At 44.4% G+C, this 26,668-nt stretch overlaps 1 protein-coding gene across 1 annotated transcript in view; it reads left to right on the top strand.

Moving 5' to 3' along the window:
• Positions 1-26,668, top strand: part of lpp (LIM domain containing preferred translocation partner in lipoma) — a gene marked incomplete in the record, with an annotated part of 384,586 nt that overhangs the window by 252,469 nt on the left and 105,449 nt on the right. The window contains 1 exon segment of the mRNA XM_029695387.1: positions 16,931-17,024. Within this exon segment, the coding sequence (XP_029551247.1) occupies positions 16,931-17,024 (94 nt within the window).

The following is a 26,668-nucleotide window of genomic DNA, read 5'->3' as shown; positions in this document are numbered from 1 at the left end:
TGCGGTCCTCGTTGTGAGGACCCCCCCCCCATTCACCCTCTGAATGGTACACATACACAATCCACGTCTCAATTGTCTCAAGTCTTAATAGTCCTTCTTTAACCCGTCTCCTCCCCCTTCATCTACACTGATTGAAGTGTATTTAACAAGTGACATCAATAAGGGATCATAGCTTTCATCTGGTCAGTCTGATCAAAGATCAGGTGTCCTTTGTTTTTATAGAAAGTATTCACTTTTCTTTTTTTAATCAAGGAAACATCTCTTCATGGTTTTAGCTTGTTGTGTGTTTTCAGTGTGCAGGTCTTGTGGTGTTTTGCATGTGCAACCAGGAAGTAGAAGGCCAGGGTTTTAGCATGTGTATGTTTGGATAAAAGAGATCCTTTAGGGACTCATTTAAATTCCTCCTGATTTGACTGTATTTGTTTGGTCAAAGAGAGAGGATCCCACCATGGTTTGCTTCAAACACCAAATGATACCTCTGATAGACGACAGTGTGTATTACAGAAGGGAAGTGGAGGAAGCCCAGTGGGCTGATTCTCAGACTGTGAACCTGAGCGAAACCCATTATGGTCACAGTGTGTTGAAATAGACATCGTTGGGGTTTTAGGCTGGGTGTCTGTAAAACACTTTTTTTTGACAACTGTTGACGTATAAAGGGCTGTGTAAAATAAAGTTCATTTGAATTTGTCATAACAAGGACCACAATGGAGGACAGAATAGGAGATGTCAGTTCTCACCTCAACATACAAACACCCAAAACTTTCTCTAAAATGAAGTGTAATTATACTGTAAGAAAAGAGAGGTTTATCTCTTGACTGTCCTAGTGATTTGTGTAGTTGTCTGTAGAGCTGTTTCCCTCCTCTCTCCCCCTCTCCTTTCCCATCCTGTCTCCTACTCTCGTCTCTCCTCCTCTCCCCAATCTCTCCCCCTCTCCTTTCCCCTCCCCTCTCCTCCTCTCCCCTCCTCTCGTCTCCCCTCCTCTCTCCCCCCTCCTTTCCCATCCTCTCTCCTCTCGTCTCTCCTCCTCTCCCCAATCTCTCCCCCTTTTCTCTCCCCTCTCCTCCCTTCTCTCCTCTTCCCTCCCCTCATCCTCTCCCCTCTCCTCTCTTCTCCTCCTCCCCCCTCATCTCCCCTCTCCTCCTCCTCTCTCTCCTCATATCCTCTCCCCTCTCTCCTCCTCTCCTCCTCTCCTCTCCTCTCTGCACCCTCTCTGATTTTCACATATCTCTTTGCAGGGTTACGTGTCATATCCAAATGCTGACCCAGTTTCTTACACACACACACACACACACACACACACACACACACACACACACACACACACACACACACACACACACACACACACACACACACACATTTACACACACAAACACACACACACTCTTATGAAGCGTTCCGTATGTATGGCAAATATATGGTAGGAAAGGCCATCCACATTTCTCCACATGTAATGTCAGGGTAATGTAATGTCTGGGTAATGTTATTTCAGGGTAATGTTATTTCAGGGTAATGTTATATCAGGGTAATGTTATTTCAGGGTAATGTTATTTCAGGGTAAAGTGATATCAGGGTAATGTGATATCAGGGTAATATAATGTATGGGTAATGTTATAGCAGGGTAATGTTATTTCAGGGTAATGTTATTTCAGGGTAATGTAATATCAGGGTAATGTGATATCAGGGTAATGTAATACCAGGGTAATGTGATATCAGGGTAATGTTATTTCAGGGTAAAGTTAAGTCAGGGTAATGTTATATCAGGGTAATGTAATGTATGGGTAATGTTATATCAGGGTAATGTTATTTCAGGGTAATGTAATATCAGGGTAATGTGATATCAGGGTAATGTAATGTATGGGTAATGTTATATCAGGGTAATGTAATGTATGGGTAATGTTATATCAGGGTAATGTAATATCAGGGTAATGTAATACCAGGGTAATGTAATATCAGGGTAATGTTATAGCAGGGTAATGTGATGTCAGGGTAATGTAATGTATGGGTAATGTTATATCAGGGTAATGTTATTTCAGGGTAATATAATATCAGGGTAATGTGATATCAGGGTAATGTAATGTATGGGTAATGTTATATCAGGGTAATGTAATATCAGGGTAATGGTATATCAGGGTAATGTCATATCAGGGTAATGTAATACCAGGGTAATGTAATATCAGGGTAATGTTATATCAGGGTAATGTAATGTCAGGGTAATGTAATGTCAGGGTAATGTTATATCAGGGTAATGTTATAGCAGGGTAATGTTATAGCAGGGTAATGTAATATCAGGGTAATGTGATATCACGGTAATGTTATATCAGGGTAATGTTATTTCAGGGTAATGTAAAATCAGGGTAAAGTTATATCTTTCTATTCAGCACCCAGAGATACGGATGATGACTGTAGAAAATGTAGATGGTAGTTTTCTTGATTTTTAATTATCATCGCTCTCTCTCTCTCGTGTGTGTGTGTGTGTGTGTGCGTGTGTGTGTGCGTGTGTTGTACAGCTGCTCTCTCAGCAGCACCTCTCTGATCTGACTGTGAAATCCTCTCTGAGGACAGTTAATTAAAGAGCAGCAGTAAATGTGGAGGGTATATACAGGGTGTTACGGTACAGAGTCAATGTGGAGGCTATATACAGGGTGTTACGGTACAGAGTCAATGTGGAGGCTATATACAGGGTGTTACGGTACAGAGTCAATGTGGAGGCTATATACAGGGTGTTACGGTACAGAGTCAATGTGGAGGCTATATACAGGGTGTTACGGTACAGAGTCAATGTGGAGGCTATATACAGGGGGTACCGGTACAGAGTCAATGGGGAGGCTATATACAGGGTGTACCGGTACAGAGTCAATGTGGAGGCTATATACAGGAGGTACTGGTACAGAGTCAATGTGGAGGCTATATACAGGGGGTACCGGTACAGAGTCAATATGGAGGCTATATACAGGGGGTACCGGTACAGAGACAATGTGGAGTCTATTTACAGGGGGTACCGGTACAGAGTCAATGTGCGGGGGCGCCGGTTAGTTGAGGTAATTGATTTAATATGTACATGTAGGTAGAGTTATTAAATTGGCTATGCATAGATAATAACAGAGAGTAGCAGCAGTGTAAAAGAGGGGGGGGCTTTTTAGGGCTTTCCTCTGACACCGTCTGGTATAGATGTCCTGGATGGCAGGAAGTTTGGCCCCAGTGATGTACTGGGCCGTATGCACTACCCTTTGTAGTGCCTTGCGGTCAGAGGCCGAGCAGTTGCCATACCAGGCAGTGATGCAACCAGTCAGGATGCTCTCGGTGGTGCAGCTCTAGAACCTTTTGAGGATCTGAGGACCCAAGCCAAATCTTTTCAGTCTCCTGAGGGGGAATAGGTTTTGTCGTGCCCTCTTCACGACTGTCCTAGTGTGCTTGGACCATGTTAGTTTGTTGGTGATGTGGACACCAAGGCACTTGAGGCTCTCAACCTGCTCCACTACAGCCCCGTCGAGGAGAATGGGTGCGTGCTCGGTCCTTCTTTTCCTGTAGTCCACAATCATCTCCTTTGTCTTGATGACGTTGAGGGAGAGGTTGTTATCCTGGCACCACATGGTCAGGTCTCTGACCTCCTCCCTATAGGCTGTCTCATCGTTGTCGGGGATCAGGCCTCAGCAAACTTATCAGCAAACTTATTGATGGTGTTGGAGACGTGCTTGGCCATGCAGTCGTGGGTGAACAGAAAGTACAGGAAGGGACTAAGCACGCACCCCCGAGGGGCCCACATGTTGAGGATCAGTGTGGCGGATGTGTTGTTTCCTACCCTTACCACCTGGGGGCAGCCCGTCAGGAAGTCCAGGATCCAGTTGCAGAGGGAGGTGTTTAGTCCCAGGGTCCTTAGCTTAGTGATGAGTTTTGAGGGCACTATGGTGTTGAACGCTGAGCTGTAGTCAATGAATTGCATTTTCACATAGTTGTTCCTTTTGTCCAGGTGGGAAAGGGCAGTGTGGAGAGCGATTGAGATTGCGTCATCTGTGGATCTGTTGGGGCGGTATGCGAATTGGAGTGGGTCTAGGGTGTCCGGGATAATGGTGTTGATGTGAGCCATGACCAGCCTTTCAAAGCACTTCATGGCTACCGACGTGAGTGCCACGGGGCTGTAGTCATTTAGGCAGGTTACCTTCGCTTCCTTGGGCACAGGGACTATGGTGGTCTGTTTGAAACATATAGGTATTACAGACTCGGTCAGGGAGAGATTGAAAATGTCAGTGAAGACACTTGGCAGTTGGTCCACGCATGCTTTGAGTACACATCCTGGTAATCCATCTGGGCCAGCGGCTTTGTGAATGTTGACCTGTTTAAAGGTTTTGTTCACATTGGCTACTGAGAGCGTTATCACACAGTCATCCAGAACAGCTGTTGCTCTAGTGCATGCTTCAGTGTTACTTGCCTTGAAGCGAGCATAGAAGGCATTTAGCTCATCTGGTAGGCTCGCGTTACTGGGCAGTTCGCGGCTGGATTTCCCTCTGTAGTCCGTAATAGTTTTCAAGCTCTGCCACATCTGACGAGCGTCAGAGCCAGTGTAGTAGAATTCAATCTTAGTCCTGTATTGATGCTTTGCTTGTTTGATTGTTCGTCTGAGGGCATAGCGGGATTTCTTATAAGGGTCCGGATTAGTCTCCCGCTCCTAGAAAGCGGCAGCTCTAACCTTTAGTTCAATGCGGATGTTGCCTGTAATCCATGGCTTCTGGTTGGGATATGTATGTGCGGTCACTGTGGGGACGACATTGTCGATGCACTTATTGATGAAGCCCATGACTGAGGTGGTGTACTGCTCAATGCCATTGGATGAATCTCGGAACATATTCTAGTCTGTGCTGCAAAACAGTCCTGTAGCGTAGCATCAGCGTCATCTGACCACTACCGTATTGAGCGAGTCACTGGTGCTTCCGGCTTTAGTTTTAGCTTGTAAGCAGGAATCATGAGGATATAATTATGGTCAGATTTTCCAAATGGAGGGCGAGGGAGAGCTTTGTACGAGTCTCTGTGTGTGGAGTGAAGGTGATATGCTGGTAAAAATTTGGTAAAACTGATTAATTTAAGTTTGCCTGCATTAAAGTCCCCGGCCACAAGGATCGCCGCTTCTGGGTGAGCATTTTCTTCTTTGCTTATGGCCTTATACAGCTCGATGACTGCGGTCTTAGTGCCAGCTTCGGTTTGTGGTGGTAAATAGAATTATAGAGATGAAAACTCTCTTGGTAGATAATGTGGTCTACAGCTTATCATGAGGTACTCTACCTCAGGTGAGCAATACCTTGAGACTTCTTTAATATTAGACATCGTGCACCAGCTGTTATTGACAGTAGACAGACACCCCCACCCCTCGTCTTACCAGACGTAGCGTCTCTGTCCTGCCGCTGCATGGAAAATCCAGCTCTATATTATCCGTATCGTCGTTCAGCCACGTCTTGGTGAAACATAAGATATTACCGTTTTTTAATGTCCCGTTGGTAGGACAATCTTAATCGTAGGTCATCAATTTTATTTTCCAATGACGTTAGCAAGAAAAACGGATGACAGTGGGAGTTTACTCGCTCGACTACGGATTCTTAGAAGGCAGCCCGATCTGCGGCCCCTTTTCCTGCAGGCTTTTCTTCACGCAAACGACGGGGGTCTGGGCCTGTTCCAGTGAAAGCAGGATATCCTTCTCGTCGGACTCTTTAAAGGAAAAAGTTTATTGTAGTCCGCGATGAGTAATCGCTCTTCTGATGTACAGAAGTTATTTTTGGTCATAAGGGACGGTAGCAGCAACATTATGTACAAAATAAGTTAAGAACTAAACTCACAAAATATCACAATTGGTTGGGAGAATGTAAAACATCAGCCATGTTCTTCGGTGCCATCTTTGATACAATCCATCTAATGTCTAAAGCAGATTTTTCACACCGATGAAAAATCCTAGAAAATATAATATATCATATAAATTAATGTTGTATAGGCGGCAAAAAAAATTAATTCAATAATAAAAAGAAAATGTTTCATTAGTGTAATGTGTTTTGTAACAAATAACACAAGAATAATTTTCATTACACATACTTTCAGTTAGTAAACAACACAACACTGTAAAACAACACACGTCTCTTATCCAGTGTGGTGTCAATCAAACATCTTATTTGATCTCATTTTTATTAATCTTGCTTCACTTTATGGATGATTCATGCCGTCAGTGTTCGTAGGCTAGACAGATCCTAATGTAGAAGTTCATCTATGACGCTACAGTGAGGGGAAAAAAGTATTTGATCCCCTGCTGATTTTGTACGTTTGCCCACTGATAGAGAAAGGATCAGTCTATAATTTTAATGGTAGATTTATTTGAACAGTGAGAGACAAAATAACAACAAAAAAATCCAGAAAAACGCATGTCAAAAATGTTATAAATTGATTTGCATTTTAATGAGGGAAATAAGTATTTTACCCCCTCTAAATCAGAAAGATTTCTGGCTCCCAGGTGTCTTTTATACAGGTAACGAGCTGAGATTAGGAGCACACTCTTAAAGGGAGTGCTCCTAATCTCAGTTTGTTACCTGTATAAAAGACACCTGTCCACAGAAGCAATCAATCAATCAGATTCCAAACTCTCCACCATGGCCAAGACCAAAGAGCTCTCCAAAGATGTCAAGGACAAGATTGTAGACCTACACAAGGCTGGAATGGGCTACAAGACCATCGCCAAGCAGCTTGGTGAGAAGGTGACAACAGTTGGTGCGATTATTCGCAAATGGAAGAAACACAAAAGAACTGTCAATCTCCCTCGGCCTGGGGCTCCATGCAAGATCTCACCTCGTGGAGTTGCAATGATCATGAAAACGGTGAGGAATCAGCCCAGAACTACACAGGAGGATCTTGTCAATGACCTCAAGGCAGCTGGGACCATAGTCACCAAGAAAACAATTGGTAACACACTACGCCGTGAAGGACTGAAATCCTGCAGCGCCCGCAAGATCCCCCTGCTCAATAAAGCACATATACATGCCCGTCTGAAGTTTGCCAATGAACATCTGAATGATTCGGAGGACAACTGGGTGAAAGTGTTGTGGTCAGATGAGACCAAAATGGAGTTCTTTGGCATCAACTCAACTCGCCGTGTTTGGAAGAGGAGGAGGAATGCTGCCTATGACCCCAAGAACACCAAGTACTAATTAAAATTATAGGCTGATCATTTCTTTGTCAGTGGGCAAACGTACAAAATCAGCAGGGGATCAAATACTTTTTTCCCTCACTGTAATTTGTCTTAGATAAATCAAGAAATCTGTAATTAATTCAGATTAATTCAGATGTTTTTGCTGAGGAGGTCTTAGTCACACAATTTTACATCTAACTAAGATGTTTTGTGTAGTATTTCACAAGTATTTCTCAAGTTAAAAACATTTGCATGAAAAACTAGTCAGTGCACTGCAAACAATGTATGGAACCAGGAAAGTCTGGCTGCGTGCTCAGGACTGATTTCTGAGAACTATAACATGTCTACAACTTCATCATCTGTAAGCTGTCAAACTATTGTAAATACAGCACAATATCTAATTTCAGAGAGTGTGTGTGTCAGTGTTTCATCATGAATTATGTTACAAAACAGGCTGTGAAGCAATACAAGATTCTTGTGAATGGGTTGTGGAATATTGACAAGTTGCAATTGGGATACAAGTGCGCTCTGATCTTCTCAGTTCTAATTTTGTACAAAAAACAGTGGCAGACTAGAGTGATCCTTATTAAACACAGCAGCAAGTGGCCACTCCATGAAGGGCTTAGTGACCACTCCATGAAGGGCTTAGTGACCACTCCATAAAGAGCTTAGTGACCACTCCATGAAGAGCTTAGTGACCACTCCATGAAGAGCTTAGTGACCACTCCATGAAGGGCTTAGTGACCACTCCATGAAGAGCTTAGTGACCACTCCATAAAGGGCTTAGTGACCACTCCATGAAGGGCTTAGTGACCACTCCATAAAGAGCTTAGTGACCACTCCATGAAGAGCTTAGTGACCACTCCATAAAGAGCTTAGTGACCACTCCATAAAGAGCTTAGTGACCACTCCATAAAGAGCTTAGTGACCACTCCATAAAGAGCTTAGTGACCACTTCATAAAGGGCTTAGTGACCACTCCATGAAGAGCTTAGTGGCCACTCCATAAAGAGCTTAGGGACCACTCCATGAAGAGCTTAGTGACCACTCCATAAAGAGCTTAGTGACCACTCCATAAAGGGCTTAGTGACCACTCCATGAAGGGCTTAGTGACCACTCCATAAAGAGCTTAGTGACCACTCCATAAAGAGCTTAGTGACCACTCCATGAAGAGCTTAGTGACCACTCCATAAAGAGCTTAGTGACCACTTCATAAAGGGCTTAGTGACCACTCCATGAAGAGCTTAGTGACCACTCCATGAAGAGCTTAGTGACCACTCCATGAAGAGCTTAGTGACCACTCCATGAAGAGCTTAGTGGCCACTCCATAAAGAGCTTAGTGACCACTCATTGAAGGGCTTAGTGAAAATGGCGCCTGTGGACCTTAACGAGACCTGTCATGCCCTCTCTGACATTATTCCACATCTTCAGACGCCGAACACAGAGTTACTGTAGTTTTCACATAGCTTTTCTTAGCATGAGACCTGTCCTCAACAAGTACCTGTATTCTACCAAGAGAAAGGGAATCCTGTGGCATCAGGTGAATGGTAACACACCTCTCTCTCTCTCTCTCTCTCTCTGTTAATGCGGTGTAACTCCCGCCACTAGCTTGTGAATGATATGAATTGGTGTCGAATAAGCTAGATTGAGAGGGGACTGTGATTGGCTGTGCATGTCCACACTATAAAAGGTTCCTGCTGGCCTCTTCCTTCTACCAGGTAATGAGTGTTGTAGGCCTGTTCAAGGAGATGGCTTTACAGATAGGCTGGCCTCTTCCTTCTACCAGGTAATGAGTGTTGTAGGTCTGTTCAAGGAGATGGCTTTACAGATAGGCTGGCCTCTTCCTTCTACCAGGTAATGAGTGTTGTAGGTCTGTTCAAGGAGATGGCTTTACAGATAGGTGAACTTGATAATGGGGTTAATCAGTTGGAGATATGTAGAGGATCATTAGGTGTTTTTCATTAAGCAGCCAGCCAGTCAGCCATCCATCCAGTCAACCAGCCAGATAGTCAGTCAGTCAGCCATCCACCCATCCATCCACCCATCCATCCAGTCAGCCAGCCAGCCAGTCAGCCATCCACCCATCCATCCAGTCAGCCAGCCAGACAGTCAGCCATCCAGCCACCCATCCATCCAGTCAGCCAGCCAGCCAGAGATTCAGCCAGCCAGCCAGCCAGCCAGAGATTCAGCCAGCCAGCCAGCCAGCCAGAGATTCAGCCAGCCAGCCAGCCAGCCAGACAGTCAGCCAGGTGTGTGTTGACTAGACAGGCTTTGCACGGCCACAGTACACTGTCACACTGTCATGCTCTCCCACTGAACCACTGCCACTTTGATGACCTTACCCAGTAATGACCCGCCGGGGCTGGCAAGTGTGTTTTTGATTTCCAATATTAAGCACAGCCCCTGGATCAGATACAAACCTCACCAGATCAGACTTGACCTTTGATGGCTTCTAATTGTGACACGCGGGAGTTGTGGGTGATATTAGCGACAGTCTGGGACTGATTTGATTTAGCCTCAGGTTAATGACTCGGAGACATCACAGCTGTCAAAAGAGCATCACTGGAGGAGTGGATGATGTGAGTAGGCATGTAGAATGTTTTCTGTACATTGGAATAACATTAACTGCTGATGACATTGTTGTCTGTTCATAATAAATAACATCATAAACTTCTATTTAGATAGATTGCAGTCTAGCCCTAAGTTCAGTAAATGTGGGAGAGATGATGTGCCTTTTAGATTGAAGTCAATTTAATCAAGGTTCAAGTTAACCGTTTATTAGTTTAATCAACCTAGTTAACAGTTTATTGGTTTAATCAACCTAGTTAACAGTTTATTGGTTTAATCAAGCTAGTTAACAGTTTATTGGTTTAATCAACCTAGTTAACAATTTATTGGTTTAATCAACCTAGTTAACAGTTTATTGGTTTAATCAAGCTAGTTAACAGTTTCTTAGTTTAATCAACCTAGTTAACAGTTTATTAGTTTAATCAACCTAGTTAACAGTTTATTAGTTTAATCAACCTAGTTAACAGTTTATTAGTTTAATCAACCTAGTTAACAGTTTATTAGTTTAATCAAGCTAGTTAACAGTTTATTAGTTTAATCAACCTAGTTAATAGTTTAATCAAGGTTCAAGTTAACCGTTTATTAGTTTAATCAACCTAGTTAACAGTTTATTGGTTTAATCAAGCTAGTTAACAGTTTCTTAGTTTAATCAACCTAGTTAACAGTTTATTAGTTTAATCAACCTAGTTAACAGTTTATTAGTTTAATCAACCTAGTTAACCGTTTATTAGTTTAATCAACCTAGTTAACAGTTTATTGGTTTAATCAACCTAGTTAACAGTTTATTGGTTGCATTTTAAGAACTACTGTATGCAGTTTGTCTAAATATCAAGAACAACATAATATCCTTATTCTACAGACATCTCCAATGTAATGAGCCAGCAGGTTGATTTCCGGCTGAAAGGAGAGTCAGTCAGTCAGACAGTCAGTTATATTTACTGTCTACACTCCACGGTCTATCAGGGAATGTCTGAAGTTTTATGACACATCACTCTGCTCTTCTACACTAGGTCTGGCAGTGCTGTACATTTAGCCTGCGGGCTGGTAGTAGAAGGTTCTGGTAGTGTTGTAGTCTACAGGCTGGTAGTAGAAGGTTCTGGTAGTGTTGTAGCCTACAGGCTGGTAGTAGAAGGTTCTGGTAGTGTTGTAGTCTACAGGCTGGTAGTAGAAGGTTCTGGTAGTGTAGCCTGCAGGCTGGTAGTAGAAGGTTCTGGTAGTGTTGTAGTCTACAGGCTGGTAGTAGAAGGTTCTGGTAGTGTAGCCTGCAGGCTGGTAGTAGAAGGTTCTGGTAGTGTTGTAGTCTACAGGCTGGTAGTAGAAGGTTCTGGTAGGGTAGCCTGCGGGCTGGTAGTAGAAGGTTCTGGTAGTGTTGTAGCCTGCAGGCTGGTAGTAGAAGGTTCTGGTAGTGTTGTAGTCTACAGGCTGGTAGTAGACGTTTCTGGTAGTGTTGTAGTCTGCAGGCTGGTAGTAGAAGGTTCTGGTAGTGTAGCCTGCAGGCTGGTAGTAGAAGGTTCTGGTAGTGTTGTAGTCTACAGGCTGGTAGTAGAAGGTTCTGGTAGTGTAGCCTGCAGGCTGGTGTAATATCAGGACGCCTGCTCATAGCTGGAAGGCCAAATAGTAGACCTCATTAACTCTGACCTCTAACCCCTATCACTAACCCTAAATAGTAGACCTTGTTAACTCTTGAGAGATCGACACATGATCGAGACATGCAAATCTCATGAGACAGACAGACAGGCTGGTCCAGTCTTCTCCACACCATACCATTTCTCTGGAGACAGACAGACAGACAGACAGACACGCTGGTCCAGTCCTCTCCTGAACATACCATTCCTATAGAGACAGAGCGACAAACGGACTGGTCCAGGATCTCTCTGGGTCCAGATCAAGGCATATCAGAGAGCATGCAATGATCGACTAATTATTCCTTGGATATTTTTCTTGTCTTGGACAAGGCATTGATGACAGTTCTAATGACAAAACCAATCATAAAGGAGACAGGGGACAGCCTTGCCTGGTTTCTCTTTATGGTGGGAAATGAATGAATGCAATCTATTTTAATATGTTAGCGAAATGCCCTTTCTGTTTGCATTTCACAGTATGTGTTCATTATTGCCGTGTTGTCACAGAGGGACATAGAGATGGGTGTTTTAATGTTGTAATCTAACCCCCACACATCACACCAACACAGTGGAAAGAGGGATGAAATCATGCCGTTATCAGTCTCGTTTCTGACTTTAAACATCACTTTTTGTCCTTATCTGCTCTGTGACACCCTGCACCCTCTCCCAGCCAGCCAGTTTAAAGCACCTTGTTAACGGGGCCTTTTGTGAAGGCAGAGAGTCATTTATTAGGTGAATAAAGGAGAGAAATTACTTCCCTGCGTGCTTCATGATTGCTTCACTGTTTTTCAGCAGCTTTTTCAGCAGCAACAATAGAAGGTCTTGAGACGTGATATTTCTGTTACATACAAATCAGTACAGTGTGATCATACACCTGAGGGAAGTCTAGGTCTGGTCAAGACGTTCATAAAATGTTGCCGTTTATCAATACAAATACACATGCATACACGTGAGAACAGGCACGCACACACACACACACACACACACACACACACACGCACACACACACACACACACACACACAGAGCATGCCGCCGAGGGTGATATTCTGAAGTCACCATCTGTTGCTTTCCGTTGATAAATAGAAACATGACATGTACCTAAACACTCATCAGAACCTTCTAGACGAACAGCTGTCTAATGGTCCTTAACTACTACAGATAAAACATGGAGACATTATGGAGACTTCGTTCGTCACAATAAACAAACATGTTCAGAACACAACCCAGGGTATAATGTCATGTCATCTTGTAACTGTACATCAACATAGTGATCACAAACGTTGACTCTGAATATGACCGGTTGCATCACCGCCTGGTACGGCAACTGCTCGGCCTCTGAGCAAGGCGCTACAGAGGGTAGTGCGAACGGCCCAGTACATCACTTCCTGCCATCCAGGACCTCTACACCAGGCGGTGTCAGAGGAAGGCCCTAAAAATTGTCAAAGACTAGTGACCCTAGTCATGGACTGTTCTCTTTGTTACCGCACGGCAAGTGGAGTTAGGCCGTGTTAGACCGTGTTAGGCCGTGTTAGACCGCGTTAGGCCGCGTTAGACCGCGTTAGGCCGCGTTAGACCGCGTTAGGCCGCGTTAGGCCGCGTTAGGCCACGTTAGGCCGCGTTAGGCCGTGTTAGGCCGTGTTTTTATTTATTTATTTATTTTTAATTTCACCTTTATTTAACCAGGTAGGCTAGTTGAGAACAAGTTCTCATTTGCAACTGCGACCTGGCCAAGATAATGCACAGCAATTCAACACATACAACAACACAGAGTTACACATGGAATAAACAAAACATACAGTCAATAATACAGTAGAAAAAAAAGAAAACAAAAAGTCTATATACAGTGAGTGCAAATGAGGTAAGTTAAGGCAATAAATAGGCCATGGTGGCAAAGTAATTACAATATAGCAATTAAACACAGGAATGGTAGATATGCAGAAGATGAATGTGCAAGTAGAGATACTGGGGTGCAAAGGAACAATATAAATAAAATAAATACAGTATGGGGATGAGGTAGGTAGATGGGCTGTTTACAGATGGGCTATGTACAGGAGCAGTGATCTGTGAGCTGCTCTGACAGCTGGTGCTTAAAGCTAGTGAGGGAGATATGAGTCTCCAGCTTCAGTGATTTTTGCAGTTCGTTCCAGTCATTGGCAGCAGAGAACTGGAAGGAAAGGCGACCAAAGGAGGAATTCGCTTTGGGGGTGACCAGTGAGATATACCTGCTGTAGCGCGTGCTACGAGTGGGTGATGCTATGGTGACCAGTGAGCTGAGATAAGGCAGGGCTTTACCTAGCAGAGACTTGTAGATAACCTGTAGCCAGTGGGTTTGGCAACGAGTATGAAGCGAGGGCCAACCAACGAGAGCGTACAGGTCACAATGGTGGGTAGTGTATGGGTCTTTGGTGACAAAACGGATGGCACTGTGATAGACTGCATCCAGTTTGTTGAGTAGAGTGTTGGAGGCTATTTTATAGATGACATCGCCGAAGTCGAGGATCCGTAGGATGTTCAGTTTTACGATGGTATGTTTGGCAGCATGAGTGAAGGATGCTTTGTTGCGATGTAGGAAGCCGATTCTAGATTTAATTTTGGATTGGAGATGTTTAATGTGAGTCTGGATGGAGAGTTTACAGTCTCACCAGACACCCAGGTATTTGTAGTTGTCCACATATTCGAAGTCAGAGCTGTCCAGAGTAGTGATGCTGAACAGGCGAGCAGGTGCGGGCAGCGATCGATTGAATAGCATGCATTTAGTTTTACTTGCATTTAAGAGCAGTTGGAGGCCACGGAAGGAGAGTTGTATGGCATTGAAGCTCATCTGGAGGTTAGTTAGCACAGTGTCCAAAGAAGGGCCAGAAGTATACAGAATGGTGTCGTCTGCATAGAGGTGGATCAGAGTATCACCAGCAGCAAGAGCGACGTCATTGATGTATACAGAGAAGAGAGTCTGCCCGAGAATTGAACCCTGTGGCACCCCCATAGAGACTGCCAGAGGTCCGGACAACAGGCCTTCCGATTTGACACACTGAACTCTATCAGAGAAGTAGTTGGTAAACCAGGCGAGGCAATCATTTGAGGAACCAAGGCTGTCGAGTCTGCCAATAAGAATGTGGTGATTGACAGAGTCGAAAGCCTTGGTCAGGTCGATGAATACGGCTGCACAGTAATGTCTCTTATTGATGGTGGTTATGATGTCGTTTAGGACCTTGAGCGTGGCTGAGGTGCACCCATGACCAGCTCTGAAACCAGATTGCATAGCAGAGAAGGTACGGTGGGATTCAAAATGGTCGGTAATCTGATTGTTAACTTGGCTTTTGAAGACCTTATAAAGACAGGGTGGGATAGATATAGGTCTGTAGCGGTTTGGGTCTAGAGTGTCACCCCCTTTGAAGAGGGGTATGACCGCGGCAGCTTTCCAATCTTTGGGAATCTCAGACGATACGAAAGAGAGGTTGAACAGGCTAGTAATAGGGGTTGCAACAATTTCGGCAGATAGTTTTAGAAAGAGAGGGTCTAGATTGTCTAGCCTGGCTGATTTGTAGGGGTCCAGATTTTGCAGCTCTTTCAGAACGTCAGCTATCTGGATTTGGGTGAAGGAGAAATGGTGCGGGCTTTGGTGGGTTGCTGTGGAGGGTGCCGGGCAGTTGACCGGGGTAGGGGTAGCCAGGTGGAAAGCATGGCCAGCCATAGAGAAATGCTTGTTGAAATTCTCAATTTTAGTGGATTTATCGGTGGTAACAGTGTTTCCTACCCTCAGAGCAGTGGGCAGCTGGGAGGAGGTGCTCTTATTCTCCATGGACTTTACAGTGTCCCAGAACTTTTTTTTAGTTTGTACTACAGGATGCAAATTTCTGTTTGAAAAAGCTAGCCTTAGCTTTCCTAACGCGTTAGACCGTGTTAGGCCGCTTTAGACCACGTTAGGCCGCGTTAGGCCGCTTTAGACCACGTTAGGCCGCGTTAGACCGCGTTAGACCTCGTTAGACCTCGTTAGACTGCGTTAGGCCGCGTTAGACCGCGTTAGGGCGCGTTAGACCGCGTTAGACCGCGTTAGACCGCATTAGACCGCGTTAGGCCGTGTTAGACCGTGTTAGGCTGCGTTAGACCGCGTTAGACCGCATTAGGTCGCGTTAGGCCGCGTTAGGCAGCGTTAGGCCGCGTTAGGCCACGCTAGGCCACGTTAGACCGTGTTAGGCAGCGTTAGGCAGCGTTAGACCGTGTGTGACTGTGTTAGACTGTGTGTGACTGTGTTAAATTAAATCACATTTTATTGGTCACATACACATGGTTAGCAGATGTTATTGTGAGTGTAGCGAAATGCTATTGCTTCTAGATCAGCAGTATCTAACAGGTAATATCTAACAATTCCACAACAAAACCTAATACACACAATCTAGTAAAGGAATGGGATGAGAATATATAAATATAAAATATATAGATGAGCAGTGACAGAGCGGCTAAGATGCAATAGATAGTAAAGAATAGAGAGTGAAGTATACAGTATATACATATGAGATGAGTAATGCGAGATATGTAAACATTATTGAAGTGGCATTATTAAAGTGACTAGTGTTCCATTTATTAAATTGGCCATTGATTTCAAGTCTGTAGGTAGGCAGCCACCTCTCTGTGCTAGTGATGGCTGTTTAGCAATTTGATGGCCTTGAGATAGAAGCTGTTCAATCTCTGTCCCAGCTTTGATGCACCTGTACTGACCTCGCCTTTTGGATGATAGCGGGGTGAACAGGCAGTGGCTCGGGTGGTTGTTGTCCTTGATGATCTTTTTGGCCTTCTTGTGACATCGGGTGCTGTAGGTGTCCTGGAGGGCAGGTAGTTTGCCCCCGGTGATGCGTTGTGCAGACCACACCACCCTCTGGAAAGCCTTGCAGTTGAGGGCGGTGCAGTTGCCATACCAGCCGGTGATACAGCCCGACAAGATGCTCTCAATTGTGCATCTGTAAAGTTAGTGAGGGTTTTTGATGACAAGCCACATATTCTTAAGCCTCCTGAGGTTGAAGAGGCGCTGTTGCGCCTTCTTCACCACAATGTCTGTGTGCATGGGTCCATTCCAGATTGTCTGTGATGTGTATGCCGAGGAACTTAAAACTTTCCACCAACTCCACTACTGTCCCGTCGATGTGGATAGGGAGGGGTGCTCCCTCTGCTGTTTCCTGAAGTCCACGATCATCTCCTTTGTTTTGTTGACGTTGAGTGTGAGGTTGTTTTCCTAACACCACACTCCGAGGGCTCTCACCTCCTCCCTGTAGGCTGTCTCGTCGTTGTTGGTAATCAAGCCTCCCACTGTAGTGTCGTCTGCAAACTTGATGATTGAGTTTGAGGCGAGCATGGCCACACAGTCGTGGGTGAACTGGAAGTACAAGGGGCTGAGCACGCACCCTTGTGGGGCCCCAGTGTTGAGGATCAGCGGAGTGGAGATGTTGTTTCCTAACTTCACCACCTGGGGGGCGCGGCCCGTCAGGAAGTCCAGGACCCAGTTGTGCAAGGCGGGGTTCAGACCCAGGGTCTGTGTTAGACTGTGTTAGGTTGTATGTATGACAGCTTTGTGTTGTTGTGTTGCAGGCTCCCAGCAGTGCCAGACCTGAGGAAGAACTGGAGCGACTCACCAAGAAGATGCTCTATGACATGGACAACCCTCCGGCTGAGGAGTACTTTGGTAAGACTACATACCACCCTACCTACTAACCTAAACCCTCCGGCTGAGGAGTACTTTGGTAAGACTGCATACCACCCTACCTACTAACCTAAACCCTCCGGCTGAGGAGTACTTTGGTAAGACTACATACCACCCTACCCACTAACCCTAACCCTAACCCTCCGGCTGAGGAGTACTTTGGTAAGACAGGACTTTACTGTCCATAAACGTACCAGTATTCATATAATTACCAACAGTAACTATCATTATAGTGAACTATCATTCCCAGTGTAGGACCGTCCCACTTCAGCATCCCATGGGTCCATCTCCTTCACCATGTTAGAGGGTTGCAGCCCTATCTTTTCCTATGGGTCCATCTCCTTCACCATGTTAGAGGGTTGCAGCCCTATCTTTTCCTATGGGTCCATCTCCTTCACCATGTTAGAGGGTTGCAGCCCTACCTTTTCCTATGGGTCCATCTCCTTCACCATGTAAGAGGGTTGCAGCCCTACCTTTTCCTATGGGTCCATCTCCTTCACCATGTAAGAGGGATGCAGCCCTACCTTTTCCTATGGGTCAGAGAATCACCTACTAATTTTGACAGAATCATTAATTCATCATCTAGTATGTTGGATTGTCTAACTATCTGTAGAACCGCCATTTCAAGTCTTTGTCAGTCAACCCATTCCCATGCACACACCCAGGTGATAATACAGTAGGGCTGAGTGGCCACTCCGTTCACCTCAAGTCAATGGAGCTGAAAGGATCCTGTTGAATCACAGCCTCTGAAGCATAAGAGAGGAAATGTAGAGGAAAGGACTTGTGGAACCTTACACACTTTCTCTCTCTCTCTCTCTCTCTCTCTCTCTCTCTCTCTCTCTCTCCCTCTCTCTGTCTCTCTCTCCACCTCTCTCTCTCTCTCTCTCTCTCTCTCTCTCTCTCTCTCTCTCCATCTCTCTCTCCATATCTCTCTCTCCATATCACTCTCTATCTATCTCCCTCTCTCTCTCTCCACCTCTCTCTCCCTATCTCTCTCTCTCTCCGTCTTTCTCCATCTCTGTCTTCCTCTCTCTCTCTCCCTATCTCTTTCTCGCCATCTCTCTTCCATCTCTCTCTCCATCTCTCTCTCCCTATCTCTCTCTCTCCATATATCTTTCTCGCCATCGCTCTCTCTCTCCCCCCCTCTCTCTCTCTCTCTCTCTTTCTCTCTCTCTCTCTCATTATCTCTCTCTCCTCTCTCTCTCTCTCCATCTCTCTCTCATTATCTCTCTCTCCATCTCTCTCTTCCTCTCTCTCTCCATCTCTCTCTCCATCTATCTCTTCCTCTCTCTCCCTATCTCTCTCTCTCCATATATCTTTCTCGCCATCTCTCTCTCCCTCTCTCTCTCTCCATCTCTCTCTCTCCCTGTCTCTCTCTCCCTGTCTCTCCCTCCCTCTCTCTCTCTCTCCATCTCTCTCTCATTATCTCTCTCTCTCCCTGTCTCTCTCTCCCTCTGTTACACACACACACACTCTTTGTTCTTTCTTAATGTTAGCTGAAAGGTCTCCTCCGTCCACGTATGATAACAAAGAGGATGTGACTGTCACCCCGGTGTCACAGTCTTTCCCAATCTCACTTTGCATTGTGAGGAGAGGAAGGTCTTCTTTTGAGAAACAGGTGCCATGGTCACTTTGCAGAAGTTACGGAAACTGCTTTGCAGAAGTTACGGAAACTACATGGGGTGTGAACGTGCGGTGTGTGTGTCTGTGTGCGAGCTTTCTCTCTCTTTCTCACCATCCGATTTGCATTTCCTTCTGTTGTTCTGTGTTATAGACGGACAGTTCAGTTGAAGCTTTTCCTTGTCTTTTCTTTTGCCAGTCACGTATCTAAACCCTCAGAGAGTGGTGGCCAGAGGGGGGAAGAATCACTAACTTCAACATATTGAATTTAAATTCATTTGAATCATATTAACTCATTCCTGATCTTTCATCGTGGTCTTTTGTTCTACTAGACATTGTTCATGAGTTATTTCCATAGAGAATGGTGTCCCTCTGCTCTCCTCTCTCCAGCCTTTAATCATTTAAAACCCCTCCTGGCCCTCTCCACACCCCTCCACCCCTCTCCCCTCTGGCCCTTTCCCCCCTGGTCTCCCCCCTGGTCTCCCCCCCGGTCTCTCCTCTGGCCCTCTCCCCCCTGGTCTCTCCCTCTCTCCCTCTGGCCCTCTCTCCCTCTGGCCCTCTCCCCCCTGGTCTCTCCCTCTGGCCCTCTCCCCCCTGGTCTCCCCCCTGGTCTCTCCCTCTCTCCCTCTGGCCCTCTCCCCCCTGGTCTCCCCCCCTGGTCTCTCCCTCTGGCCCTCTCCCCCCTGGTCTCTCCCTCTCTCCCTCTGGCCCTCTCTCCCTCTGGCCCTCTCCCCCCTGGCCCTCTCCCCCCCTGGTCTCCCCCCCTGGTCTCCCCCCCTGGCCCTCTCCCCCCCTGGCCCTCTCCCCCCCTGGTCTCCCCCCCTGGTCTCTCCCTCTCTCCCCCTGGCCCTCTCCCCCCTGGTCTCCCCCCTGGTCTCTCCCTCTCTCCCTCTGGCCCTCTCCCCCCTGGTCTCCCCCCCTGGTCTCTCCCTCTGGCCCTCTCCCCCCTGGTCTCTCCCTCTCTCCCTCTGGCCCTCTCTCCCTCTGGCCCTCTCCCCCCTGGCCCTCTCCCCCCTGGTCTCCCCCCCTGGTCTCCCCCCTGGTCTCTCCCCCCTGGCCCTCTCCCCCCTGGTCTCCCCCCCTGGTCTCTCTCCCTCTGGCCCTCTCTCCCTGGTCTCCACCCCTCTTCCCTCTGTTCTCTCCCGTCCTCCTCCTCTCCCCTGCCCCTCTGCCCCCCTCTCTTCTTCAGGCCCCTGGCTATATGTTCCCCTCTGCCCCTCCGTCTCTCTCCTCTCCCACCTCTGCCCATGGCCTCAGTCTCTATGGTCATGCCCAGTAAATCTCTACCCCCACAGCCTAACCCACTCATTCTCTATGGTCCACATCTATAATCCCATGTGGTGTGGAGGTGTTTGCTATGTATTTATAATCCCGTGTGGTGTGGAGGTGTTTTCTATGTATTTATAATCCCGTGTGGTGTGGAGGTGTTTTCTATGTATTTATAATCCCGTGTGGTGTGGAGGTGTTTTCTATGTATTTATAATCCCATGTGGTGTGGAGGTGTTTTCTATGTATTTATAATCCCATGTAGTGTGGAGGTGTTTTCTATGTATTTATAATCCCATGTGGTGTGGAGGTGTTTTCTATGTATTTATAATCCCATGTGGTGTGGAGGTGTTTTCTATGTATTTATAATCCCATGTGGTGTGGAGGTGTTTGCTATGTATTTATAATCCCGTGTGGTGTGGAGGTGTTTTCTATGTATTTATAATCCCATGTAGTGTGGAGGTGTTTGCTATGTATTTATAATCCCATGTTGCTCTCCTCTAACACAGGGTAAAGACTTTCATTGGTTAGACAAACAGATTATGTCATAGGTTATGTCATAGACAGATCCCCGGCTGGTTTAAGCAGGCTGGCCCAGTCACTTTTAGTGTGTGTGTGTGTGTGTGTGTGTGTGTGTGTGTGTGTGTGTGTGTGTGTGTGTGTGTGTGTGTGTGTGTGTGTGTGTGTGTGTGTGTGTGTGTGTGTCCTGGTATGCTCTGTGATGCCCCGCTGCCATACGCTCTTAAAGAAGGTGTTGTCTAGAACCTGTCCCCGTAGGACAACCCTTTAAAGACCCCTTTTGGGTTCCAGGTAGAACTCTTTTGGTTCCAGGTAGAACTCTTTTGGTTCCAGGTAGAACTCTTTTGGTTCCAGGTAGAACCCTTTTGGGTTCCAGGTAGAACTCTTTTGGTTCAAAGTAGAACACTTTTGGTTCCAGGTAGAACCCTTTTGGGTTCAATGTAAAACCCTTTCCACAGAAGGTTCTAGATGGAACTCCAAAGGGTTCTACCTGGAACCAACAAGGTTTCTACCTGGAACCAAAAAGCGTTATCCTATGGGTACAGCCGAAGCACCCCTTTGGAAACCTTTGTTCTAACTCTGTACCATGTACACACACACACACTTGCCACTGTTTGCAAACTAAGGTTCGTGGGCCCGGGGCGGACGACTAGAAGAAGGCCAAGAGACGAGAGGGAGACGAGTCGCTAACTGGGTCATAAGTGATGTGGTAACGTCTGCCTCTGTGGCTTACAGTCAGCACAGAGGGAGGGAGGAGGGGAGGGGGAGCGAAGGGAGGAGGGAGGGAGGGAGGAGGGGGAGGGGGGCTAACAGTTAAACAAGGTGACGAGTAAATTAGCGGAGTAGAGGAGATGGAGAGAGGGAGGGAGGGAGAGGTGGGAGAGAGGGAGGGAGAGGGAGGTGGGAGAGGGAGGGAGGGAGGGAGGGAGAGAGGGGGAGAGGGAGGTGGGAGAGGGAGGGAGGGAGGGAGGGAGGGAGGGAGGGAGAGAGGGGAGAGAGGGAGGGAGAGGGAGGTGGGAGAGGGAGGGAGGGAGGGAGGGAGGGAGGGAGAGAGGGGGAGAGGGAGGGAGAGAGGGAGGGAGGGAGGGAGAGAGGGAGGGGGAGAGAGGGAGGGAGGGGAAGTAATGGAGGTCAAAAGAGGAGTGAAAGTTAGTATGAACTAGGTTGAACTACAATATATGAACTATGGGACTCATTATAAAAGGTATAGAAGGACTGTTAACCCACTGACTGTTAGCCCACTGACTGTTAGCCCACTGACTGTTAACCCACTGACTGTTAACCCACTGACTGTTAACCCACTGACTGTTAGCCCACTGACTGTTAACCCACTGACTGTTAGCCCACTGACTGTTAGCCCACGGACTGTTAACCCACTGACTGTTAGCCCACTGACTGTTAGCCCACTGACTGTTAACCCACTGACTGTTAACCCACTGACTGTTAGCCCACTGACTGTTAGCCCACTGACTGTTAGCCCACTGACTGTTAGCCCACTGACTGTTAGCCCACTGACTGTTAGCCCACTGACTGTTAGCCCACTGACTGTTAGCCCACGGACTGTTAACCCACTGACTGTTAACCCACTGACTGTTAACCCACTGACTGTTAGCCCACGGACTGTTAACCCACTGACTGTTAACCCACTGACTGTTAACCCACTGACTGTTAGCCCACGGACTGTTAACCCACTGACTGTTAACCCACTGACTGTTAGCCCACGGACTGTTAACCCACTGACTGTTAACCCACTGACTGTTAACCCACTGACTGTTAACCCACTGACTGTTAGCCCACGGACTGTTAACCCACTGACTGTTAACCCACTGACTGTTAACCCACTGACTGTTAGCCCACTGACTGTTAACCCACTGACTGCCAACCCACTGACTGTTAGCCCACTGACTGTTAACCCACTGACTGTTAACCCACTGACTGCCAGCCCACTGACTGTTAGCTCACTGTCTGTTAACCCACTGACTGTTAGCCCACTGACTGTTAACCCACTGACTGTTAACCCACTGACTGTTAGCCCACTGACTGTTAACCCACTGACTGTTAACCCACTGACTGTTAGCCCACTGACTGTTAACCCACTGACTGTTAGCCCACTGACTGTTAACCCACTGACTGTTAACCCACTGACTGTTAGCCCACTGACTGTTAACCCACTGACTGCCAGCCCACTGACTGTTAACCCACTGACTGTTAACCCGCTGACTGTACTGTAGTAGATAATATACTGTACTGTAGTAGATAATATACTATACTGTAGTAGATAATATACTATACTGTACTGTAGTAGATAATATACTGTTCTGTAGTAGATAATATACTATATTGTAGTAGATAATATACTGTATTGTACTGTAGTAGATAATATACTATACTGTAGTAGATAATATACTGTACTGTAGTAGATAATATACTGTACTGTACTGTAGTAGATAATATACTGTACTGTAGTAGATAATATACTGTACTGTACTGTAGTAGATAATATACTGTACTGTAGTAGATAATATACTGTACTGTACTGTAGTAGATAATATACTGTACTGTAGTAGATAATATACTGTTCTGTACTGTAGTAGATAATATAATGTTCTGTAGTAGATAATATACTGTACTGTAGTAGATAATATACTATACTGTAGTAGATAATATACTGTACTGTAGTAGATAATATACTATACTGTACTGTAGTAGATAATATACTATACTGTACTGTAGTAGATAATATACTGTACTGTTCTGTAGTATATAATATACTGTACTGTAGTAGATAATATACTGTACTGTACTGTAGTAGATAATATACTGTACTGTAGTATATAATATACTGTACTGTAGTAGATAATATACTGTTCTGTACTGTAGTAGATAATATACTGTACTGTAGTAGATATACTGTACTGTACTGTAGTAGATAATATACTGTTCTGTAGTAGATAATATACTGTACTGTAGTAGATAATATACTGTTCTGTACTGTAGTAGATAATATACTATACTGTAGTAGATAATATACTGTTCTGTAGTAGATAATATACTGTACTGTAGTAGATATACTGTACTGTACTGTAGTAGATAATATACTGTACTGTAGTAGATAATATACTGTACTGTAGTAGATAATATACTGTACTGTACTGTAGTAGATAATATACTGTACTGTAGTAGATAATATACTGTACTGTACTGTAGTAGATAATATACTGTACTGTACTGTAGTAGATAATATACTGTACTGTAGTATATAATATACTGTACTGTAGTAGATAATATACTGTACTGTACTGTAGTAGATAATATACTGTTCTGTAGTAGATAATATACTGTTCTGTAGTAGATAATATACTGTACTGTAGTAGATAATATACTGTACTGTAGTAGATAATATACTGTTCTGTAGTAGATAATATACTGTACTGTAGTAGATATACTGTACTGTACTGTAGTAGATAATATACTGTTCTGTAGTAGATAATATACTGTACTGTAGTAGATAATATACTGTACTGTAGTAGATAATATACTATACTGTAGTAGATAATATACTGTACTGTACTGTAGTAGATAATATACTGTACTGTACTGTAGTAGATAATATACTGTACTGTAGTAGATAATATACTGTACTGTACTGTAGTAGATAATATACTATACTGTAGTAGATAATATACTGTACTGTACTGTAGTAGATAATATACTGTACTGTAGTAGATCATATACTATACTGTAGTAGATAATATACTGTACTGTAGTAGATCATATACTATACTGTAGTAGATAATATACTGTACTGTAGTAGATCATATACTATACTGTAGTAGATAATATACTGTTCTGTAGTAGATAATATACTGTTCTGTAGTAGATCATATACTATACTGTAGTAGATAATATACTATACTGTAGTAGATAATATACTGTACTGTACTGTAGTAGATCATATACTGTTCTGTAGTAGATAATATACTGTTCTGTAGTAGATCATATACTGTTCTGTAGTAGATAATATACTGTTCTGTAGTAGATCATATACTATACTGTAGTAGATAATATACTGTTCTGTAGTAGATCATATACTGTTCTGTAGTAGATAATATACTGTACTGTAGTAGATAATATACTGTACTGTACTGTAGTAGATAATATACTGTTCTGTAGTAGAGTGCTGTATATATGACCATGTCCCAAATGGCACTACAGGGATGCTTTGTAGTGTAATGGATAGAGAGGGTTAGGAGGGCCAAGTCCTAGATCACAGGAGCTCTGTAATTACAATGAATCTGATTACATTTCAAGGCTCTTCTTCTTCAGGAAGGAAGGACCAAGAGGGTGGAAGAGGGTGAGCAGAGGAGAGGAGCAACTCCTCGTCAAAACCCCAGGGCTAGTAATTAACTAGATTAATCAGAATGGGGCTCTCTGACTCTCTCACTTCTCTCTCTCACTTCTCTCTTGCTCTTCTCTCTCTCTTCTCTCTCTCTCTCTCTCTCTCTCTCTCTCTCTCTTCTCTCTTTCTCTCTCTCTCTCTCTCTCTCTCTCTCTCTCTCTCTCTCTGTCTGTCTGTCTGTCTGTCTGTCTCTCTCTCTCTCTCTCTCTGTCTCTCTCTATTTCTGTCTCTCTCTATCTCCCTGTTCCCCCTGTCTCTCCCCCTGTCCCTTTCTCTCTGTTTCTCTCTCCCTCAGTCTCCCTCCCTCCCTGCCTCCCTGCCTCCCTCCCTCCCTCCCTCCCTCTCTCTCTGTCTCTCTCTCTCTCTCTCTCTCTCTCTCTACTGGTCTGGATATTTGTCCTCCTATAAGTTTTATTGGTGTCGCTACAGTAGCTAATGTCTTTGATGAGCTCCTAATATAAATCAGTCTATTGTAGGTTTCTATTGGTCCAGAGGGTTTAATTGAACTAAATTAACGTTACAGTCTGCCTCAGTGATGTCAGGAGGAACGTTTAGCATCAGAGGTTCCAACTCAGACACATCATCTACTGTTGCTGTAAGATCAGTTCTGGACAGCAGCTTCAATATCATATGTTACTGTAAAACAGCTTCAATATCATATGTTACTGTAAAACAGCTTCAATATCATATGTTACTGTAAAACAGCTTCAATATCATATGTTACTGTAAGATCAGTTCTGGACAGCAGCTTCAATATCATATGTTACTGTAAAACAGCTTCAATATCATATGATACTGTAAAACAGCTTCAATATCATATGATACTGTAAAACAGCTTCAATATCATATGTTACTGTAAAACAGCTTCAATATCATATGTTACTGTAAAACAGCTTCAATATCATATGTTACTGTAAGATCAGTTCTGGACAGCAGCTTCAATATCATATGTTACTGTAAAACAGCTTCAATATCATATGTTACTGTAAGATCAGTCCTGGACAGCAGCTTCAATATCATATGTTACTGTAAAACAGCTTCAATATCATATGTTACTGTAAAACCGCTTCAATATCATATGTTACTGTAAGATCAGTCCTGGACAGCAGCTTCAATATCATATGTTACTGTAAAACAGCTTCAATATCATATGTTACTGTAAGGTCAGTCCTGGACAGCAGCTTCAATATCATATGTTACTGTAAAACAGCTTCAATATCATATGATACTGTAAAACAGCTTCAATATCATATGTTACTGTAAAACAGCTTCAATATCATATGTTACTGTAAAACAGCTTCAATATCATATGTTACTGTAAGATCAGTCCTGGACAGCAGCTTCAATATCATATGTTACTGTAAAACAGCTTCAATATCATATGTTACTGTAAAACCGCTTCAATATCATATGTTACTGTAAGATCAGTCCTGGACAGCAGCTTCAATATCATATGTTACTGTAAAACAGCTTCAATATCATATGTTACTGTAAGGTCAGTCCTGGACAGCAGCTTCAATATCATATGTTACTGTAAAACAGCTTCAATATCATATGATACTGTAAAACAGCTTCAATATCATATGTTACTGTAAAACAGCTTCAATATCATATGTTACTGTAAAACAGCTTCAATATCATATGTTACTGTAAGATCAGTCCTGGACAGCAGCTTCAATATCATATGTTTCTGTAAAACAGCGTCAATATCATATGTTACTGTAAAACAGCTTCAATATCATATGTTACTGTAAGGTCAGTCCTGGACAGCAGCTTCAATATCATATGTTACTGTAAAACAGCTTCAATATCATATGTTACT

This window comes from Salmo trutta, chromosome 17 (genome assembly GCF_901001165.1).
Source record: "Salmo trutta chromosome 17, fSalTru1.1, whole genome shotgun sequence".
NCBI lineage: Eukaryota > Metazoa > Chordata > Actinopteri > Salmoniformes > Salmonidae > Salmo > Salmo trutta.
Note: the sequence above shows the minus strand (reverse complement) of the source record. Positions and strands in the feature narration are given on the sequence as shown.